At 38.3% G+C, this 24,651-nt stretch overlaps 1 protein-coding gene across 1 annotated transcript in view; it reads left to right on the top strand.

The window, feature by feature from the left end:
- Nucleotides 1–24,651, top strand: part of dmd (dystrophin) — a 176,651-nt gene that overhangs the window by 4,449 nt on the left and 147,551 nt on the right. Inside the window, exons 2-7 of the mRNA XM_031582290.2 lie at nucleotides 16,101–16,162; nucleotides 16,756–16,848; nucleotides 19,667–19,744; nucleotides 20,459–20,551; nucleotides 21,711–21,883; nucleotides 23,034–23,152. Of these exons, the coding sequence (XP_031438150.1) occupies nucleotides 16,101–16,162; nucleotides 16,756–16,848; nucleotides 19,667–19,744; nucleotides 20,459–20,551; nucleotides 21,711–21,883; nucleotides 23,034–23,152 (618 nt within the window). The remainder of the gene's footprint in view (nucleotides 1–16,100; nucleotides 16,163–16,755; nucleotides 16,849–19,666; nucleotides 19,745–20,458; nucleotides 20,552–21,710; nucleotides 21,884–23,033; nucleotides 23,153–24,651) is intronic.

Raw genomic sequence — 24,651 nt, 5'->3', positions numbered from 1 at the left:
AGGCTCCTCCAAAGGTGAACATCAATCCCATGTCATTCAGTTGACCTGTCAAAAAACAGACTTTCTGGCTGGGGTTCTGTCAGAGATCCATGGAAAAACACAAGGCAAGGCATCTTCTTTTAGTTCAGACTACTAGTTTTTGTAAACAAGTCCTGCGAGATTGCATACCGACAGTAAAGGATGGTTGGTAAGCAGCAGAGTATTGGTGGTAAAACCGGAAGTAAATAAGTAATTCTGGTCTCTGCTTGGTTAAAATGTCTTACCTGACCGGAACGGAAAACACTATAAGTTTGCTTGGCTAATATCAGGATTATCGTTGATTAACGTTGTCAATTGCCTGACTTTTCAACAATCTTAATGTTTTATTCTGTTATACGGTTATACGGCTTAATACTCAACTGACTTGTGGGGGTAACGGGTGGTATCGGTGGTAATCGGAAGTAATCCTGGCCTCTTGTTTTACCACCACTCCGGTTACCACCCATCCTTTACCTACTCATACTACAAACAACCGTTTGACAGTATGTTGACCCAGGCGCCATTTTAATGTGAGAAAGGCCAATGTCATTTGTGTATACTGCACAGAGCACAGTAAATCTCGAGCACATTATGGTACACTCTGAGTTAGATCCACTTAAATGTGCACACCATTTTTTTAAAGATGAAAATATTAAAGTCACTTGTAAATTTAGTGATAGTTGACTAGCTGTCCGTTGACAAACTCTCAATGTTATTCCTCAGTGCGTGCAGTGGTTCACCCGGACCTCTCTGATGTCCATGCAGCTAAGACCACAGGAGCTCCGACCGAAAGTATTGTTCAAAATGCCACCCCAACACGCTTGTTAATGCACCGTAATTAACCCTCTCGCTTAGGTCTAAAAGCAGCAGGCAAGACAGCGTGTTGTCCATCAGACAAAGGTCGAGCTGGAGGGCTTTTTGTTTGACTGACCAGGCGCTCGCCCGGGCTAAGTTCAAACTGGGCAGGGAAGGTAGCGATTCAGCATGGCTCTACCACAGATGTTGACTCTCGATTCACCCCAGAAGGGGTAGCCTCTCTTTAACTCCTCCCGACATGGGCCCATGCAACAGTGAACTATTGTTTGAAACTGTACAACATCTTACAACTGTTGACATTTCATAACTCTATACCTCGTGGTGAACTAGAGCACGCTTCAATATGATTTAAAAAGGTACTTTTTTTTTAAGGAACAAAACCTAGCATAGTATTCCATACTAATGTAGCATAGTACCTGAATGTTGTTTCATGCATTCCTGAATGTACAGTATAATGAAGAATTTAAGTTAGGTTTCATAAATGTCCTATGCACTCACCCTTCAAATACTAACGTGGCCTGAAAGAGCAGCTTTTTTGCCACTGCCTAACCCATTTACATTTTTTTTCCAAAGCACCCTGATGCTCAGCATTGCTCAATTGTACAGCTTTATACATCATATATTCAGTGTGGGACAAACAGGGACAAGTGTCAAAATCTCACGACCTCTCCATTGGTGCACCTGGGGGATCGGCTCTTGGACCCCTCCTGTTTTCTATCATCAGTTCCCATGGGTTCTCCTATTACTGATACTCAACTGTACTTGTCCTCCTCCCTGGATGACAACAATATCAGCTCCCATTTCTGCACGCCTCAGTGATATTTGCATTAGGGACCGTTACCTTCAGCTCAATCTTTTCAAAACTGAGATCTTGGTATTCCCAGCCAATCCGACTATCCCACAAATTATTAGCATCCAACCTGGTCCATCTTCATTGACTCCAACTAAAACTCCACGAAACATGGGTGTTATAATTGATGACCCACTTAATTTCTCTGAGCATGTAGCTTCTGTGTCATATTTGACCAACTCCACTTGCATGCTGAATCTCTTCTCGCAAAAGTGTCTATAGCTTATTTCATTTGCTCGCTAGGCTTGCTGTAATACCTGTTACAGTTGTCCCCAGCCGACCTCCCTTAACATTTAATTAGATAATTTCAATATAACACATTGTATGCAGCTAATATTATGCATCTAGATCGGAAATCAGTGGTCACAATCACCTGTTAGTTGTGTTCCTGTCAAAACGCATCAAGTTTGTAGTCAAAATCTTGTGCAAAACTTGAAAGTTACAAATTTGCCCCACAAAAGATTACAATTATTATAGCTACGCTGACTATTTTCAACAGCCCAGGTTCTACAGGAGTAGCCTATCTCACATCTTAATAGACAATGGCATTTAACATTGAATACAAGTTTCTCATTCTCATTGTCTGTCTATTCATTTATGAGGATTATCCACAGGACTTTACTGTAGGCTAAAGGATAGGCGCTGCGTTGCTCGTCCCACACAGCATGTGCCGCGCGATTCACAGAATCCTCACATTTGAGACCTGGAGTAAGAGTCAAAGCAGTTGGAAGTTGTAGCGAAAATATAATACGCTGGTTAAGTATCTAACAGAGAGTAACGCCACTGTGGATTTCTGCGACCCATTTTACAGGAATCCTGGTGATCATGCTGAAAGACGGATAGAAATTGAACCTTATCAGGTAAAGCCAACTGGAGTAGTTTAGGACACTGGTGGGACTGGTAACCCAAATAGTGAGTGCGTTATGTATGATATGATACTGGTGTGGTAGATAGCCTATTTTGGTTGTGTAGATATGTTATGCTAATTTGATATGTGCTAGTCAAATTTAGTAACGTAAATGAGTATATACATGTCTCCCAAAGGTGAGAGGTGGACATCTGACCGATTCTATATCTGCATTTGAGATCGCTTTTAACGTCTCTCTGATATGATTCTTGCATGGAGGAACTTCAGTGAAATTAGCCTAGGCTATAGCAGAAGGGAGAACAACCCAGTGTTTTAGGCAGATTAATCAAAACGTGCTTGATGTGCAATGTGCAGTGTTGGACCTTTAGGATTATTAGGATTAGGCTAGAGCTCACGTGATAGCTGCCAAGATTGTGTTTTATGTGCGTCTTCACATGGAAACTGTCGCTTTAAACGTGTAGCTTTAGTAGACTGGTTAGTAGGTTTAACATTAGCCAAATATGTGTGAGCATGACCGCTGGGAATCAGATATCATGCCAGTGTGATAACGTAAATGGGAATAGTGTTCGAGCTTTAGAACACCCTTTCACCCTGTTTGCTGGGCGGATAGACTCTAATCCCGTAGGTAAATAAGCCTCTTCCTGTCGTAGGTGACACTGTACTCCACCTGTCGTCGGTTTGCCGTAGCCCTCCTATCACATATAAACAAATGTCTGTGAGTAACTGGTTTAATGGTTTAGACCAAGCTATAGCATCATTGTCCTTATGTTTGTTCATGAAGTGACCAACACAGATGTCATATTGTAGTAATAATACAGATTGGTCACAGTGCAGACTGGAATTTGCGATGCATCTGTTTTGTAAAGTTTCTATGCCTGCTCTTTAAATCTTACCATTTTAACTTATAGTAATGTCCACAGCAAATACAAGTTTCTGATGGCCCCATTTTCATATAACTGGGGAAACAGAGATTAGCAATAACATTTAGATCCATGCAGATTAAAGGCAGCCACTCAACTGCCACCCCACACCACACACTCACAGACACGTGTGCTTGAAGTGCTCATTATACCAACCAACTACTAGAACATTTGATTTGATTTTAGTAGTAGCAAGGAAAAAGTCACTTTCAACAGGAAGAAACCTTGAGCCTTAAAGCTTGAACCAGTTCATAAAGGGAGAACCCATCTGCTTGGGGCTGGAAGAGAGATAGAAAAGGAGGGCAGGAGGGAAGGGATGAGGGGGAGAGAGAATCAGAAGCAAGCAGATGAATTCATACATCAGTCCAGAAAAAATATAATGGCATCCATGTGGCATATATACACTCAAGGATACACACAAGATAGTGGATACACATGGAAAGAGTAACCACATTTGAGAGTATTGGCTGCTATTGTCAGGTTAAGAGCAGAGAACGAGGGGAAGAAAAGAGACAAAGTGAATGGACAGAACTAGGTTAGGTTGTATGCAAAGGTAGAAGTAAGGAAAAGCTGTACTCAAGTAAAAGTATTACTTTATGATAATAGTGACTCAAGTAGAAGTAAAAGTACCTGTCAAAATAATGACTTGAGTAATAGTAAAAATATATCTCATAAGATGAGTACTCAAGTAGTGAGTAATGCCATATGATGATTTTTGTTACACCTATTGGGCATATGTATTATATTCAAATGTGGGGTTATGGCCAAAATATACAAATTTTAAATACTTGTCTAATAACCACAACATAATTTAGCCATCTGCACATTCAGGTAAATCACATTCCAAATAAACCAAATACAAAAATTAACAAAAAAATATGTTATTGTTATATTTAAAATAATTTAAAAAGTATACATTGTAGGCTGGAGGGCTGCTGCTGGTCATTTGGGTGCCCTAACATTATTGTTATAGTTAATGTAAATATATTAGCATGATTAATATGTAAACAGTAACACAGATCACACAAGAGGCCTTTACCTTACAGGCTGTAAAGATTTCATTCAGTTGAAATTGAACATATAACATATTTTGCTCGTGCTTCGATTCTTTGCTTACTGTGTATTTTTTTTTTTTTATTCGGTTAAAAAGAAATGTTGCCAACTTGATGCTGTTTGATAATCTATTTATTAATAGTGTATTGTCACTTTAAGATATTTGGTTTAGGCTACATTATCATATTTCAACGTTTTACACAGATGATGAATGGGAGCACTGTTGCTAGGCTGGGACATAGTTGAGGTGATCTGAACCTAATAGGCGACTATAAAAGAATGTCCATTAAATATTTCACTAAATTAAACGGAGCCGTGTCTTTGAGTTTAGGAGTGCTACAAGTCAGGCAATACTTTAAGGAATGACAGATCAGATCAGGTGCTGAAATTACATCTGAAACAGGACATATAGGCTATTTGTAGGCTAGCCTTTCAACGGACTATGTGTTAATTAATCAGTCTTAGAATAAATTACAAAGTGAAGAGTATTCTGCATTCATTTTACTCCTATAAGTACAATTTATTGGACACAAATACTGAAGAACATGTAACGGAGTAAACGTAGCTTGTTTCTACCCACCTCTGGTTGTATGCATATATGTAATTATAGGTTATGGTGGTGAGGAACAATGTTAGTAGTATTAGGATTATTAGGATTTGTACACCTACTATATGGGAGAGAACAGAAACAGGTTAGTAAACAGAATGATATAAGTCATACGTTTCACATGCATATCTTAGTGTCTAATCGATTCACAGCCTAATTATCTAAACATAAATCTCATTATACTATGGCATACCACAGACTTTCCAGTGGGGATGCCCCCCTTGGGTGCCAACCTGGGTTAGGGTAAAGTAGGGCCAGGCGATGTGATAAAAAAATGTTATGGACAATTTAGCATTTCAGTCAATTTATTTTCCGTAAACATGAACTCAAGACAAAACATAATTTTAAAAACGACCTAATTTCAGTAACTACAGCCCATGTGCCATATTGCCCAGCCCTACAAGTTTTAGTATTTACAACCTGCAATACCAAGAGAGGTCAGTAGGTGGCGATGGTACTCTATCTGACTACAATAAATACGGTGCGATCACATGTAACTGTCATAAAGATGGTTTCAGTAATTATTTTGACTGTATTGCTAAATCTTTACATAGGCTACAACATGTATTTCTCAAAATGTTAATGGGGAACACGACAACGTATCCAAAATGTTTTAAACATTTCTCTCGGACTTCCATAATATTCAACAGAATGAGATTTGAGAACACTGTTGTCAGGACGGCATGCAAAACAAAACTGTTCAAATTATGTGAGTGCAACAAGGTGTCAGAAGTACAGTTCACAGTTTTACAGCAGTTGACATAGAAAGTAGACCTAGGTTATGTTTGTCAACATTAGTAAAAACCTTATGGTTGTGACCAAATAACTCAAATATTTGTCAACAGTGGCTCTCTTCCATAAAGCTTTGATTGGTGAAGAACCCGGGCAAAAGTTGTTGTATGCAGTCTCTCTCCCATCTCAGCTGCTGAAGCTTGTAACTCCTTCAGAGTAGTCATAGGTGTCTTGGTGGCCTTTCTCACTTGACTCCTTCTTGCACGGTCACTCAGTTTGTGAGGACGGCCTGCTCTGGGCAGATTTACACATGTGCCATATTTCTTCCATTTCTTGATGATGAATTTAACTGAATTCCAGGGGATGTTTAGTGCCTTGGACATTTTCTGTATCCTTCCCCTGACTTATACTTTTCAAAAACCTCTTCTCTGAGTTGCTTGGAGTGATCTTTGGTCTTCATTGTGTAACGGTAGCCAGGAATACTGATTACTGAATACTGACCAGTGAATGGACCTTCCAGACACAGGTGTCGTTATACTACAATCACTTGAGACACATTCACTGCACACTGATCCCCATTTCACTACTTGTGAGACTTCTAGCACCAATTGGCTGGACCTCTGTTGAATTAGGTCAGTCACTTTAAAGGGGGTGAATACTTATGAAATCATTTATTTTTCATTACATATTTTTATTTAATTGACATTACTGTGTAGAATTTAAAAAAAAAATGTTTTTTGTAAAAAAAGCTAATTTATATTGACCATGATTGATTTATCAAAAGCAATAAAAGGGTAAAACATCCAAGGGGGTAAATACTTATGCAAGGCACTGTATATGAGCAGCTTTTACAGTCAGTATTGAACTAAATGGTTGTGAACTTTTCATGGATATGCCGTATGTTGACTGCCAACATTGTGCAAATTCCAAGGGAGAATGGGGGGGGGGGATTCCTCATTTAGAACTGTGAAGGCAAAAGTAACAGTTGGGGGGGGGGGGGGGGCAACATTTACACCCTGAGTACTTGAACTGTGTTGTGCTGTCTGTCTAAGTTCTGTGTCCCTTCAGAGGAAAAAGTTGACCCCCCCGCCTCCTACATCGCCATCACATAACTTGCACTGTGACTGCCTCAGCATAGAGTACTTTGACAATTGAGAGCATTGACAACTTCCGTAGACTTTTGAGAACTTCCGTAGACTTTTGAGAACTTCCGTAGGCTTTTGAGAACTTCCGTAGGCTTTTCAGAACTTCCGTAGGCTTTTGAACGGACATGACGAGGACACTGAAGCCTACAAAAGTTTTGTGGACAGAACCTGATGACCCACGGAATGTCTCAGACCAATGATCCTTCAGGCACATTATACCTTCATGAATATAACCTATGGACATCATTCATTTTGTGCTTTAGCAAAACATGTCTACGAAAGTTCAAGCAGCCTTTGTTTTCAAGAACGGACTGCTTTGTGTATTGGATCACAGCTCTTTCGTACACATTTGTACACATATGGCACATTACGTACACATATGGCAAAACCTTTAGGTTGGCCAAAATTATCATTTGATGGCACGGAATGATTAAAGCATTGTGCATTTCTGCTACAAAAGTATAATTTCTATTACATGGGCAGAATTACTTTAATCTATGAAATGAGTATATTTTGGGTCCACAAAGTGAGAAGAAAGAATTAGCCTGTTAGAACTAGACCCAAATTCACTTTGTGAATAGCATTGAGGTCATTGCATCCTAAGGGGCATAGATGTCGGATTCATTTTGAAACCTTTGGACCAGTCTTTAACCAATTGGCATTGACCACTATGGGATTGCTATACTATGCAAGATGATGTGTTGGGTTTTTCCCAAAGAGAGCTTGGTGTAATATCTGGATTAACCTATTAAATGTATACAATTTCAGTTTCTGCTTTAGTGTCTTTTTTGTCTGTTTGCTAATATGTATAATATGTTTATGTATTTGGCAGACACTTTTGTCAAAAACATTTGAAAAACAATGTGTTGTGACATTGTTAAATCAATTCTCTTCATTGACACTTTTTGTTTGTATGTTAATATCAGAGAGTGTCAAGCTGAGGAATAATGCTTAGGGTTTGTTGACAGATGTTAATCTTTGTTAAGACAGAGAAATCATTACATTTACCATGAGTTTATTGAAAATGAATGAAAATAAGCAAAAATATCACAAAAATCACAATATATAAGAGTTTGTCTACATTCAATCCCTATTTAAATTACAACACACTTTTTTCCTTCACCATTCAGGGCTGTAGACTGTGACCAAGGGGTAATGAAATTGCCATTATCAGAGTAATGTGCTTTTTGGGGAGAAATGGTGGCCTGTAACTATACCAACCACTGGTGCAGCAAGACCTTATGCATTGGCAGAGCATTCTTAATGTTGAAATTGGTGAGAGAGAGAAGAATATTTGTAGATGCTTTACCCATTTACCCTCTTAACCCTTAGGGGTCACAGGCCTGTTTGACTTTTTTGGGTAGTCTCACCTGCCTTGATGTTTTTGTATATTTTTAGTCGGCCTACTAATGAAGATAAATTGACAACAAAACAATTAGGACCTATTAGGAAAATCCTACACCCGAGGATTTTCCAAGAATTGGTACAACAATTGTGGCCAGCTAGTGGACCAAAAGGCATTGCTGTATGAGTTAATCAGCTAACACCAAATTGATACAATTGTCTTGCTTAATGTACCTACTGAATGGGTCACCTTAATCATTATCAAAAAAATTGCCCCCTCGGAGAATGTTTTCAGGAGCTGCCACTGAACTTAAGAATGTGTTAGATGCCACACCGTTTCCTGTTGTATGCCACCTATTGCCAGTCATTGGTAGCGGAAATGTGAGGGATACATGGCTCAAATGACAACTGGACCAAATACTCAAACATACACTACAGGTCAAAAGTTTTAGAACACCCCTTATTTTTCCAGTTTTATTTTATAGGGAATGAAATGGGAGGTAATGAAAGGTAAGCGGTAAACTGCTAAAGGTTTAAAAAAGTTTAGATTACGAAAAACTGAAAACATACTTTTTTTAGGGAACAAGTAATGGGTCAACAACTTTTTTGCAGCAATGGAAGAACATGAAGCCTTTGAAGTTGATGCAAACAATTCCCACAGGTTCAAACCCTCTGTCTGTGTAAAGCAGGGACGTGCGGTCAGAGGAGGCCTGTCATCTTGAAAAGTAAAAAAAAAGATAAATATTCATATTTCTACTAATCTGTGGTATAGATGTAATTTCTGCATGATTCCAATCATTTCGAGCATTTTTATAATCAAAATCGCTGAATTTGAGCATGTCCTGATCAAATAGACATTTGAAAACAAGGGACGCGCGGTCAGGGGAGGCACCGTATATTGTCTATGGGAGACAGGGGAGGCAGTGCCTCACCTAGGATTGCGCAATCGCTTCAAACTGGGTTTTGCGCATGCGTGTGCATGCGTAGAACCTTTGAGCTCAGCTCAAAACGAATTGAAAAATCATGTAGGTGAGGCACACAGTACCTCTGCCTCAATGAAGGGGGCGTGCGAGAGTGAACCTGTCGGGGTTATCCTGGGGAACGTTGTTCTTCTTCTACACTTCTACTTGACGAAAATGGAAGATTGTATTGCTAAGCTGAAGCAGTTCTCAAAACTGGACTTTCAGTCCAAACGTGAAGTGATCAATAATGGGAGACCAATGTCGGAGCTAAAAGGTATGCTTCAAGCGACGGGCAGAAGATAACTCGATCGACTTCTCACGTTCAAAGCCAAATTGCTTTGAACATGTTTGGAACCTCAAGAATACATTTGGTTTTGAACTTACAGCGGCAGCTCCGTTGATTTCCCATTATTTCTCTTGGGATTGTTTTATGTCTATGTGAAGCCATTTAACATCACACAAGTGGTTGTGATCACTTTGAACCCAAGACTGCTTTTTATTGGTGAGCTTATTTTGAGAAATTAAACTTAAATTGTAGGTAAGTTGTGTTTCCTCGTTGCAATGGTTATCCTGTTGCTACATTAGCTAATTAGCTAGCTAAGGACACTTAACCCTCTAATCCCCATAGCGGCCGCCGACGGCATGTTAGAATTTCCCCATAGCGGCCGCGGCCGGCCGTAACTTTTAAAGACACAGTTTTTATACTACGACATTAATTCATGAAATAATACTCCGCTAGTGGATACATGAACATCTTACTTTTATTTTGAAACCGGAAACTTGGTATGCTGTCATTGACTTTTCTGAAGTATTTGTTAACTAAACTTCGCTACTGACAGATGGCCTGAGGATTACAGTGTCTCTTGCAGTAAAGGCTAGCAATCAGAGACGTCTGCATCTGTTCTCACTGGATGAGACCGTATTTTTGTGCACCAAAGACGACGACTCATCACGTTTGTATGACAGTGACGACCATGTTTGAAAAATCAAAATTAAAAAACGTATTAAAAATAGTAATATTAGTATCCTCCTGTTTTTTTCTGACTAGCTAACTCTCTAGTAACGTCTTCGTATGGCGGTCACTGAGAAGTCTTGGTTTACAACTAGCACCAGCCTCATCGTTCTCCAAATTGATAAGACATAGCTAGATCAATGAAATTTGAATGGATTGTAAACCTATAACACTTTTATTTGCCGAGATATGTAACATTTAATTATTGATCTTTGAGGGACGTTCAAATAAGCAAATTTTCACGTTACCTCACTTGTGGAAATGACGGTCAATTCGTGACTCGCAACCTATGAAGCAAGCACCTGCGTCTGTGGGTGAGAGCTATTTTGTGCACAAATAACGACGACATGGGTAATCGGCTGTGTTTTCTGTTTGTCAGAAGAAAATGTATTTTAAAATTTGGATCGTCATCTCAATTTTCATGACTAGTTTTACAGCTATTTTGCTAGCTATCTACATTGACTGAGGTAACGTAAGTCTGAGGAGTTCGAGCCAGTCAGGAGTTGGTTGATAGCTAGCTAGTGACTGCATCAGCCTCATTACTTACTAAACTGTTTAGATTTAGATAAATAACATGTATAGTAAAAAAGAAAACTGTTAAAATGGGTCACTTTTTTTTATTCTCACTTCTAATTATTTTTTGTTCGTCTCTACTAGTTATTCAAACCTCCATTCTTTTTTGAGCTGTAAGCTCATTGTAACAACAGTAGCTAAAGACAATCAATAGCAAGATAACCATTTATAATATATTTAAAACCTCATATTGGAAAGGCATTCAGCAGATTATTCGACAACCAGCTAGTAATATGTTGTGATGTTAAATTTTAAGCTGGTATAGTTTTTAAGCTGTAGAAAGCCAATCACAATGAAATCAGTGCTCATATAGGACCATAGTATAGGACATCAATACTACATAAAATGTATAGTAGATGTGCAGTAGCTAGTCCGTATGTAGTTCACATTGGGATATTGAGCCGATGATGTGACAGAAAACAATTGACAGAAAAATGGAGGAAACACTAATGGCTTCCACTGTGATGGCTTACAATAATGGGATAGTTTTTTCTTTTATGCGTCAGGATGTCGGGTGTTCCAGCTCATCTGAGAGTAGAGAAGTGAGTGAGGGTGCTGTGGCAGCAGAGAGGAGTGAGGACATGGGGGAGAGGAACAGCGAGAGGCCTGATGAGCGTAGGGAAGCTTCAGTAGGACAGAGTAGGTTTCTCACTAAAGGAATTGAAGGACAAAAGTTGTCCGCATACAAGTGGTGGTGTTTGTATAGGTTGTCTGACATAAGATCCATTACTACCCTCTATCCCAAACCAAATATCATCTGCCACACACCCCTTGTTGCCTATTTATACATTGAATGCTAAACGGCATCCTTTCAGGGAGTCATAGAGACACCAGATCTTAATACCCCATCTGACATGTTTCGTAGGCATATACTGTTTCCAAAGTAACATGCCGTCAATTTTAATCATGGCCTCACCTACTGAGAGATTTTTCCATGGTCGATGAAGTTTTAGGACGTTCTCCTGGAGCACACACATTACAGTTTTTTTCGATCACTTTTAAACTTGTGTCAATACCATGTACACTTTTTCCAAAACTCTTCACACAGTGGGCTTAACAGACACACACCTCAGCATATCAGTTAACCTTTGGTGCAAAATGCACTACAACCACCAAAACACTTCATACTTCACCCAAAAGTGAGTAATGCCGTAACTTTAGCAAATGTTCTCTCTCAGAGTACAATGACCTAAAAAACACTAAACACTTGAAGCATTGCCAATTGCATATATAACATGTTGCTGTATCCTCTAGATTGGCATAGATTACTGTAGGTTTGCATTGCAAAAAGGAGAAAAAACACACAAAGTCAAAAACTTCTTTGGACTACAGTAAATATTGTTATATTACAGTGAACAAACAATTCTAAAATGCTGCAATATGTGTCATTATGCATATGCTAAAATTGCACGTGTTACTGCACTATATAGGCTTACTACAGGACAACAAAAAGGCATAAATATGCTAAGTATTTACTGTAGTATTTCCAATATTTACATACATCAACACAAGATACAGTCTACCAAAGTACTGTAATACCACTAGAATTCTACTGTAGCCCTAATGCTGATCCATTCTGTCCTCTGTATTTGTTGTCAAACTTTGACATGTTTGAACTTCAAATTTACGGTAACATTCTCCTTTGCATTGCATCTTGGAAATACGTCAATCCAAGCTAACTATCTGAAGACAGTGTTCATATGTTAGTTTGCTTCTCACAATAGATGTCACTATTGAGTGGGTACATTTACTGTAATTGCATTTTTCAATCACTGTCTTTCACTGATAGCCTATGACTTACATATAGAGCAGTACTGTAATAGTGGAAACAACTCTTCAGGAACAGCTACATCTATGTTTGCCTTCTGTAGAGATAGTAAGAAGTCTGCAAGCCAAAACAACAAAATAATCTAACTAAACTTTCTGCTAAAATAAGAATACTTTGTCTTATTCAAGCATATACCTTAATTTGTCTGTCCAAATACAGCATCTTTCCATGTACAGTAATCTAAATTACTGTAAGTTAGGTTTTAAACTGAAAGTTAACTGTTTTGAATAGAGTATCTAAACATTGGCAAAAAATGCTGTAGTTGCACAGCGTTTTGCTGGTAGTGAACCTTGACTGAGACAGGTATCCATGAATTTCAGAAGAAGTGGTCATTGACTGCATTTGTATATAAGCATAGGGGCAAGTATCCACAGTTTGGTTCACATAGTCTACTGGTATGCTCGATGTGTTAAGTGTTTTGGGAATGTGTACATGGTATTAAGACGAGTAAAAATTATTGGAAAAACCGTAAGAACAAACTTTTCTGTTGGTTTGTAGATACCAGTTTTGTGTGGCAAGATTGGCAGGTGTGATAAGTGGTACAGTGGTTAGTGTTGTTGGCTAACAAGTAGCTGACCTGGGTTCAATTCCTGGGCAATGAAAAATTATATTGTAACTCACTTTGGATATACATTTTTGTTGTAGTTCCCTTTTTGGGTCACTTTGTCTCGTTGATGGCCCATGAATTTCATATGCAGCCGTAATGGTGGGAAAATGTCTTCAGTGACACTTACATCTATATTTTACACACATGTACATATCAACACAAATGCTGTACTGCAGTATAGTTAGCAGCAAGGCTGCAAACGAACAAAACAAAGATGGAAACTAAATACATTTATGAATATTAGTAAAAAACTAAATCTGTCTTATTTCAAGTGTATAATTTCATTTGTCTGTGAAATACAGCATCTTTCCATCTACAGTGATCTAAATTGTGTCTGGTTTTTAACTGAAAGTTAACTGTTTTGAACAGAGCATCTAAATATCTGAAAAAATGCTGTAGTTGCACAGCGTTTTGCTGGTGGTGAACATTGACTGAGACGGGTATCCATGAATTTTGGAAGAAGTGGTCATTGACTGCATTTTGTATCTAATCAATGGAAAAGTATCCCATTTAGTTCACATAGTCTACTGATATGCTGGATGTGTTAAGTTTTTTGAGAAAGTGTACATGGTATTGAGCCAAGTGTGAAAATGATTGGAAAAAACTGTAATGGTCTCACTTTCTGAAGCTTGTCACCTGTCTGCTATCCTTGGGTTTGAACAGGGTACGTATCTGCATAACTCCTCATACCTATTTTGTGGCATGGTGTCTGCCACATAGGACACTTGTAAGGCTGGATCAGATGAACAGTAGTCAAGATAAGAGGGTAAATGATGGATACCCATGAGGATGTTTATTCCCACAAACACCTTCACCTCTTCCACAAATGTATTGCACCAGGATGCATTTGAAGAGGCATAGAGGTTGGTGTTTTCCACCAAATTAGCAAAAATGTTGGTTATCTATATGGTTTAGTAGTGTTAATATTTAAATATTAAGTTTAATATGTATTTATTTATTTACAAAATTTAAAACAAATACTAATTAAATACATTAAGATGATATTAAATGTAATAAATAGGTCTGCAGTACCGTTCAAAACTTATGAATTTGAACTTTAGGGTGTATGTAAAGCTATGTATTTTAATATTTGTAGATGTCAGTAATACATATTTGATATCATATTAACAAACAATTTATGCCCTTTCAAACAAAAGAAACTTGTAATTGTAATTTTTCTTTTGTTTTCTAACTGTAACTGTTTGTTTACAGAATAACAAAAAATACAGGAATTCTCTGGTTTTCGCAGTAATATGCTGCAGTGTTCTAGAATTCTATTGGGGTATAGAGGGTTAATAACCTTACGAGTTAATCGGAAGAGTTCAATTTCCATGAAATGATAGCTGGTTATCTAGCTGATGTTATAGTCTCCTCGATTTAACTCTTAAAATTATAATGGGAAAAGGTAGAAACCCTCAGGGTGCTTGTGCAACTTCGTAAGAAAGAGTTCATATTCACGAGTTCATATTCATCAGTGCATAATATTTACACATGAGTTCATCACAAGCTAGCAGCTGCCTACTGTATGCACCTTACCTATGTGTGTGTAAAGAATGCTGATATGAAAAACAACCAGTAGTCAATGTGAAAGCTGCCAATTGAATGGCGATCTTAGATACTCTATTGGGTTTATGTATTTGTAAATTTGATTCTGAAAGAGTCAGTGCCTCACCAGCCACGAACCTCACCGCACGTCACTGGTGTAAAGATATTGTTAGAACAGACTGTTACTACACCCTCAGAAGCATTATTTGGACAATATTGCACTGCAGGGAGTATATTGCTCTCATAATGACAACAAAAAGGCAATCAACAAAGGACTAGACAGACCATTATAACCTTTAAATGTTCAGGTCTTTCTTTGAGTCAGTGAATACAGTGGGAACTGGATGAAACTCTGACAGGAAGAGGTCTGGCAGACATACCTCCAGGCCATGTCAGAACTACCTTAGAAGAAAAGAACAAAATGGTAGGCTTCAAATCATGGAATAGCCAGCCCAGTCTCCAGACTTAATCCTCATCGAGCAGGTTTGGAATGAGGCGGACAAAAGGTTAAAAGCAAAGCAACCAACAAGTGCAACACATTTGTGGGAACTTCTACTTCTAACATTTAATTAAAATCCAGAAAAATGGAGGTGTTCTATAACTTTTGTCAAAATAGCTAATAACACGAAATAGCATACCATAATCCAGTGCACATGTTTTAGATTTGATCTGTTTGTTTAATTTGAATGCCACGGTACATGTTCATTGCAAATACATATGTGCTCAGCAGGGTTTAACACTTTTGTTTTATGATATTGTACCTTAAATAAGTTGATACCATTAGCTGCTGGTATAATGTGTTACGTGCTGTTGTTATACTGGTTGTGACTGTATGTGGGTGTTATCAAAGTTGGGCAGAGAAGATTGTGGGTTAGTAGATAAGAATCCTAATGAGGCTTCTATAAATACACTTCCTGCAGGTCAGTTGCAGCAAGTCTGATCTGCCGTTTTGGGTCATGTTTATGCTATGCAGACAGCACAGACTGCAAACAGACACAGACAGCTTGAACATTAAAATAGCAACATATTCTTTAGTGTTCCAGTACAGCTGTAACCTAAACTGACACAATATCCTGAAAATGTTTGATTCACTTCATTAGTTTGTCATGTAAATGACATCTGAAATTCGGAGAGCCCCCATGATAATTTGGCTGGAATTCTGACATGTGGTTTGGGATCTTGAAACTACCAGCTCTACATTGCATTTTCTTTCTGTGCAGATGAGAGGGAAGACGTTCAGAAGAAGACTTTCTCCAAATGGATAAACTCTCAGTTCTCCAAGGTATGGTATCCTGTTGAGTATGTTACAGTGTGTTACCTGTACCTAGTTTTAAAAAACATGGATAAAGAGGACCTATTGTGCTCATTTTGGATATTTTCATAATTATGATTTTATAATATTTTGTTTTATAATATATCATTTTATAGAATAGATCTACATGCTTGTGTACACATTGTTTTTCTCATACTGTCTCTATTCACCTTCTGTCTGAAATGAGCCCAGTGTGCTCAGCGCTCACTAAGCGGGCTAGAAGGATTGTGTTGTGAGATTGGGTCGTCTTTCCAATTCCAACAAAGCGTTTCAGGCAGCGGAGTGTTTTTTTGTGGGAAAGAGTTACTCCCTCTGGTGTGCATTTGTACTGTCTTTGTAACTTTGCAGACCATTTACATACAAAAAAGCTATACTACACACTAAATGAAAGGGAAAAGCTATACTACACACTAAATGAAAGGGAAAAGCTATACTACACACTAAAGGAAAGGCAAAAAACAGAGATAAGCATAATAGGTCCTCTTTAAAAGGAGCAGGGTGATGGTAGTCTTATGGTAATGGTAGTCTCACACAGAACATACAGGTTTGTGTTTGTTTTCTAGGCTGGTAAACCTCCCATTGAAGACTTGTTCACTGACCTGTGTGATGGTCGCCGTCTCCTTGAACTTCTGGAATGCCTGACTAGGCATGAACTGGTCAGTATACTTCATGTGTATCTCAGTGATATTGTTATTATGGTGGATGCAATTTAAAAAGCACCATAGTAAAATTGTCATACTGAATAATGCCATGCCTGGGATGTCTTCTTTTCCCATCCAATTGACCTGTCCTTGTGTGTTGTTATTTGCACTTCTGTTAAACACTGATTGTTTCATTTACGTATTTTCCGTTTCTACTGTTCCATGAGTAATTAGTTCCATATAAAGAATATAATAATCATTCCATAATTATACAATACAGACCTCCAGCCCTAACTTCATTGAGGGCAACTTGGGTTCTAATGTACAACGACCAATAGCAATGTGTAACTCTATTTTGATTATTAGGGAAAATACAGCTGTCATTTCAGACCAGGGACAAAGCCTTAGGGGCCCCAGAGGGCAGAGCAATGCCTTGGATAGGGCCCTATGATTTTCCCAATGCGTGGGATTCAGTGATTACAGTGGAAATCAGGGTTAAACACAGAACTGTGCTGAATTTGACATTCTAGAATAAAATGACGGGAGAGAATTACATTCAACAGCATTATAGGCAACAGTTTTGTCAATCAATCAATCAAGTGACATATTGAAGGTGTTGTCAGAGCCAGTTAGCTAAAGTTAATTTAACAATTTATTAAATCTCAACCCACACTCATGTATGTGTACATTTTCAGTTTTAAAGAGTTTTCAAACTGATTTAGTTTTAGAGTTTATCACATTGATGGTGAACTGATGCATCCCTCTGCGTTGTGAACTGAATAGGAAACACAGTCACTTGGAACACAGGAGACTAAACCAGGCCAATGGGGCAGCATCTGAATATTCTAGTCATATATGACTAAAATATAACTTCTAAGTCTTGTAATGAAACTGCAAGTCACTGTTATCAACCCTTAAATACATTTGCAGTTCTTTTTCCCCATTATATCAAATTTGAGATAAAGAGATAACATGGCATCTCTGAAAAAATAATCTACGGTGTGTTTGATCAAAACACTTTAGAGTTAAATGTTAACACTTTTGAGTTCGACACACTACCATTTGTTAATGTGAAATTTGAACGTTGCATCTTTGTGTAAACCTCTGACAAAGTACATCTAATCTTATCTCAGTGTAGTTTCTGAGGGGGTGTGTGTTTGGAATGTTTTTATTCACGAAAATGAATCACAAGTTAGAGTGGGCTATATACAGTAGACTATGAGGCCTATTAGGCTATCTCTTGCAGCTTAAATAGCTAACATAAATGCCAGGTGTGCATTGCCAGTACTAGACAGTAGTTTGTTTATGCCATTACTACAAGATGTTCTGCACTAGAGTTGGATAAACTGGCTGATCAGAAGAGTGCTTTCTTTTGTGTTAACCAGGCAGCTTCTAGATTCTAACCATTACCTTGAAACACTTGAATCATCACATAAAAACAACACACAGATTTATTAGACACATACATTCACTCTATAGTGTTATCTGACATGTCACACGTAGCCTCAATAACTTAAGCAATGCAGATTTGTATGCATTGATCACTTTGCTCTGATTGGTTCTAGATATATCCAATTGAGCGAAGAGGCATTTTTTTTCCTGGTTCGGTTGAAACACGCCCCATAATCACAGCCCATTGGAGCGGTATCAGACTCATATTCTGACTAGAATTATGAGTATGACATCGTCAGGCTATACTTGCCTAATAACTACTGAATAATTTCCAGACTCTGCACATACCTAAAAAGTAACTACATTATTTAATACAAAATGAAAGCTATGTGTGAGGAATCACAAGATAATTATTACCCATTATCTAGGCCTACTTTATTATTATTATAATACTCTATATCCACTGTATGTATACCCAACCAGTACACATTCACAAAAATGTACATATGTGGTAAAAATCTGTAAAATATATAAAGTAAAGTGCTACCGAAATTACATGTCACTGCTAACCTTTTCACTTTACCACTAGATTCTATGTAAATATATTCCCTAAAAGCTTATGTTACTTGCTTTGATGCTCATATATATTCACTTATTTGAGGGCCACTGTAATTAATACACTGTGTAGGTTTGAACTGTCAGTTATCACTGTTATCACTCTACAAAGAAACATTTAATCATTTCAAAATGACAATTGAACTGTTTAGATATTTTCATAACATGCCTTGGTGGTCATTATTTCATTATCAGCATTACCCACTGTAAAAGACCTTATCACATATTTTTGTGATCAGACATAATTTAACAGTAAAAGGTATCACATAGACTTTTTTGCACCAACAAGATGATGTAACTAATATTTTTAGTAACAGGTGTGGAAACTGGATAGGTCAGCAGTTTAAGAAGCCAGATCTCTTGTCTTGTTCATGTCTTTAAGAAGCCAGATATCTTGTTCATGTCTTTAAGAAGCCAGATATATTCTCTTGTTCATGTCTTTTCAGTCTGTCAGCTTTGTCCCCGTGTGTCCTATGAGGCTAGCTGTGGTCTTGTGGCTCTGTGAAGCATTTTCAGACATTGTCTGTTAATAGTGTTATATACATCATATATATATATATATATTGTTAACCGATACTGGTATCGGTGCATCCCTAACATCAATTCAAAATGGAATTGAAATTGAATGAAACATGGTAACCCCCCATGCTCTGGGGCTGCAGAAAGCTGACGGAGTGAGTTGACGGCATCGATGCAATGTTCAGTTCAAATCCACCATTATATGTCCTCCTACACATGTCTAATGTTCAGTCTCATAGGGGCGTGTCTAATGTTCAGTCTCATAGGCTTCAGTCTCATAGGGACATGTGTGTGTTTGTTTCATCAGGTTAAGGAGAAGGGATTCACAAGAGTCCACTCTCTTAATAATGTGAACAGAGCACTTCAGATCCTGCAGAAGAACAACGTAAGTACAAATAATAATTATTTGACTTTTTTTCTGTGTTTTCTGGATGTGATGTATGCAATGCTTCTTTTTTTTTTTACATGTGTAAGTTTGTAATGTGTTAATAAATGTATAGGGAGGCTCAGAGTCACAGGGATAGCACCATAAACCAGCCGTTACCCACTGTTTTTGTGGGTAATGTTTTGTTTTTCATTTTATTTTGCGACTCTTAGAGTTGTGTAGTGTAATCTGCTTTTAGACCTCAGTCATAAATACAGATTGCAGTCTTCCCCCTTGACTTGCACCCCCTCCCCTCATTGATGGCTGTACACCTGCATTTGTTGACATGCTGAAGGATTTGAGACTGGATAAGATTTGGAACCAAATGCAACAAAGTCAAGGCAAGAGAGGTTTCCTGGCAAGGTCCAGGCAAGCAAGGAGAAAATCCAGGCCCAATTAGCCACAGGTGTGTTAGACCAGGCACAGGGCCTAATAAGCCACAGGTGTGTTAGACCAGGCACAGGGCCTAATTAGCCACAGGTGTGTTAGACCAGGCACAGGGAAGAGTCAGTGAGTCAAGGGCATGGCAAAACCTGGAGCGGAGAGAGAGAGAACAAGACGTAGGGCACTTGACAGAGAAAACATGGATCAAGATGATCCGGAGCGGATCGTGACACCTCATTAAAACTGGTTTATTTTGAAATATGAATTTATGTTCATTTCTTTGTGTTTTAGGTTGAGCTGGTAAACATTGGTGGAGCTGACATTGTTGATGGCAATCACAAACTTATTCTTGGACTCATCTGGAGTATAATTCTCCACTGGCAGGTGAGCTATGTTAATGATAGTGAGTAGTAGTGCTTGGTAAAGGACTGGTATAGTTTTATTTTTTATTTCTGTATACCTTATTTACCAACAAATAAAGCCTGACCCCAAAATACAGACCTGGGAAAACTCTGGGTGCCTGTCATATAATGCACATGCCAGTTAAGCATATTTGTACATCTTTACCACTTTAATAAATTCAACAATATATTCATGCAATTGTCAAGACTATATTCTGGATTGCCGGTACACGTCCAATGTCTACACATTGTCCTATGCATTTAAGTAAGTTTGTATGTGTGTTAAGGCCAATTCACATCAAAGATTTGTGATGAGACAAAACCATTTGCACTGTTGACGAGCACTGACGAGTTGCAGTGGTTTAAATGTATCAATGCAAGACATCTGCTTTGGAAAAGATTTGTTGTGTCAAATCGCAGTTGCAAGTTTTTAGAACAGATGTACCTCGCTGCGTGTTGCCAGTCAGTCAGTCAGTCAAGACTGAAACAGCATCATGGCAGGGTGTTGGTCAGAGGAGAGACAGGACTACTTATTCATGTATTCATTTTGTTTGAAGAACTCCAGTGTCTGTACAACATCAGTCAAAAAGCGTATGCTAACAAATTCACAAAAACAAATAGTAGTTTGACTGACTGTTGGCTAGTCAGCTAGTTGCTTAACTTTGCTAGCTAACTAACCAGATAGCTAGTTCATATCTGGCTACAATGACTGGTGTAACAAAGGTGTTGTTATGGAAACATTGGTGCTGTTGAAAGATGTCCCCCTGGTTAGAACACTTTGTTGCTGGTTTCACGTAGTTGCAGCTCGTCTTGTCGCAAATCTTTGGTCTGAACTGGTCCTTATTGTCACTATAGGAGTTTTGATTTGAAACAGTTAAAGGAAGTGTTGAATTTGTATTAACAGTATAATGCAGTAACAGAGGGAATTAGAAATAAAGGCCAGCTTCTAATAAAGGTCTGCTACCTTCTGCAGCTGAGGTAAATAAAGGCCCTGGTCACTATTTGAGGAAATACGGTATACATTATTTAGTCAGACAAAATCTCAATATAGAATGCAGAAAATGTTGTTAGTAGATGACAGAATCCTTACCAATCTGATGTAAGACCGAGATTACATAAACAAAATCCTGTTTTGTGTCTAGGTTAAAGGTGTGTTGAAGGATCTGATGGCAGGATTACAGCAGACCAGTAGCGAGAAGATCCTACTGAGCTGGGTCAGGCAATCCACTAAAGCATATCCACAGGTCAATGTGCTGAATTTCTCCAGCAGTTGGGAAGATGGACTTGCCTTCAATGCTCTCATACATAGCCACAGGTAAATTACACACTTATATTTTAGAAAGTGTTGCTGCAAGACAAGAAATCTGTGAGAAGCAATGTGGTGAAATGGGTTATCATTCTTCGTTCGGCCTTCACAGGCTAAAATGGCTAGCAGGGCGGTAAAGCAACAACAAATCCCAAAGTACATATAAACTGTTAGCCCCAACACTCTAGCGATCACAATTTATCTCTCAAATGATCTCAAATCTCTTTTGCTTTTCAAAGAAAGTTGAGCATCTCCTCGACCTCAGTGCTGTCTTCGAGCTTGGCTCCATGATATACAGATGTGGATGACAAACAACTACCTAAGATTCAACTATAGTAAAAACTGAGCTACTTCTCACACTAAATCCACACTCTCAAAAACTAATATCCACTCACTCTCCATTGCCAATGCCACCATACCTGTCTCCAAATCGGTACAGAGCCATGGCGTCATCTTGGACAGTACTCTTTCCTTCTCCAACCATATGAACAATGTCTCTCAGATGGCCTTTTTTCCATCTACACGACATCTCAAGAGTGACTAACTTAGCACTCCACGTAGTTCTAGTCAACGCTGTAGTCATATCAATCATTGACTGTTGCCAAGCGATCCTGGCAGACATCCCCAACACACTCATTCACTGGCTCCAACTCATCCAGAACTCTGTGGCACAGATTATGACACGCTCAATCAATTACACAATCAAATGATTCTATTACACTGGCTCCCTGTATTACAAACAAATTCACTTTAAAATCTTATTAATGGCATTTAAAGCTCAGCATCAGCTACATTTTATTTAATCTATTCTTATTTTATCCTATTGTGTTTTATTGATGACTATTGCATGTTTTATTGATCTTATGTGATGTAAGATGACCTTGAGTGTCATGAAGGGCGCCATTAAATGAAATGTATTATTATTAGTAGTAGTAGGAGTATTTCAAACACATACACGGTATATACTCAGTAGCCTGTTTATCGCACTTAAAGGGGTGTGCTTATTTGTGAGCACCTTATTAAGAGTGCCCTACCAAACTGTGGTATGATACTCATGATCTAACTGCCATTTACATTTTATCCAGATATATCATAACCACATCAATTTGTGGTAGGACAATATTTGATTGGTCTGACGGATGTGTTTCTTAATGAACAGGCCTGAACTCTTTGATTGGCGGGTGGTTGAGGAGAAGAGCTCAGCGTTGGACAGACTGGAATATGCTTTCAGCACGGCAGAAAAACATTTGGGGATTGACAGACTTCTGGATCCAGAGGGTAAGATTATCTAACCTAAACATTTGATATTTATAACCCATCTCGTTTCCCCTCAAAAATGTATTGCACAACATATAATGACACCATTTATCTTAACTCATGCTCAGCTTCACCACACCTGATTAATGTTGACAGCTAATGGTGACATCTATGGTGACTGTTGCCAACTCTTGGCTGGTTGTCTTACATTATATTGATGTAACAATCACATTTAGTCATTTGACGAACACATTAATCCAAAGCAACTTAATTAATTAATTAATTAATTAATTAATTAATGAATGAATTAAAGTAAGTAAGTAAAGTAAAGTACAGTAAAAACAAATAGCTACTTAATGAGGAAACATTGAAGCAAACTGCCATAAATCCGTGTTTGAGTTTCTCCAGTCTCAAGCGCATGATAGCTGAGAGGTGATCACAGGAAGTGCTGACAAAGATAGAAAGAAAGAAAGAAAGTATTTTGGGTAAATTTAATTGGCACATTTAATGTTTCTTATGTTCTCTTCTTATCACTAATGTGTGTATGATGTATGATGGAATACTTTTTCCATGATTTCTTTTTTTCCCTTTTTTCATGATTCCTTTTATCGAGTGTCTAGGGTGAAAAGCAAGGTACTAAACCTAGCCAGGCTAATAGTCAGACTATGTCTTCAGAATATCAATGATCTTGGTGATATTCTGGGGTTCAGAAATGTCAGGTTGTGACATTTTCAGAATAGCTGTCAGTGGCACACTCTACACTGTACACTGCTGCTTGGTGGAGGTATTCAGAAGCCTGCAGAACTTTGTAACTTTGCCAATGTCCAAATATAGCTGCTATGTGGAGGTTTTTAGGAACCCGCCTGACCACAGTCCACAGGCTTGGCTTTTTCAGATGTGAATAACAGTCTAGGTCTGGGTGGGGTTGGGTACTGAATCCTGCCCCTCTTCCCCCAGACTGCACCCCTTCTCCCTCCCCCATTAGTAGTTCAGGGACATTGGTATTCAACAGGCTACTACAGAACTACTTCTATTCGACAGTGGTACAGGAGGTAAAGAAGTCGTTTAGTAAGCAGAAGGTTGCTAGTTCGATTCCCTGTCGAAGCGTCCTTGAGCAAGACACTGAACCCCTAATTGCTCCTGATGTGCAGTGTGCCATCAGTGTAAATGTATAATGTGTATACGTTGTAAGTCGCACATATGTAAGTCGCTTTGGATAAAAGCGTCTGCTAAATGACTAAATGTAAATGTATTCTATCATATTACTTCGCTATTTCGCTGTTGAGAAGCATGGCGGTAAACCAATGCTATGTCCATATGATGAATGAAATAATCATTACACCTTTGTGTTTAAACTGCGGTCAGATATTAATGATTACAATGATGTGATGGCTTACTTGTACAGCACATTTTGTGAGCTGGGGCATGATCAACAAATATGATGAAGTAGGCTGATGTTTAGGTAGTGTGTGTTTTATGCAACTTCATTATCGCTTCATGTGAATGCCAAAGCACTGTCA

Source organism: Clupea harengus, chromosome 16, assembly GCF_900700415.2.
Source record: "Clupea harengus chromosome 16, Ch_v2.0.2, whole genome shotgun sequence".
NCBI lineage: Eukaryota > Metazoa > Chordata > Actinopteri > Clupeiformes > Clupeidae > Clupea > Clupea harengus.
Note: the sequence above shows the minus strand (reverse complement) of the source record. Positions and strands in the feature narration are given on the sequence as shown.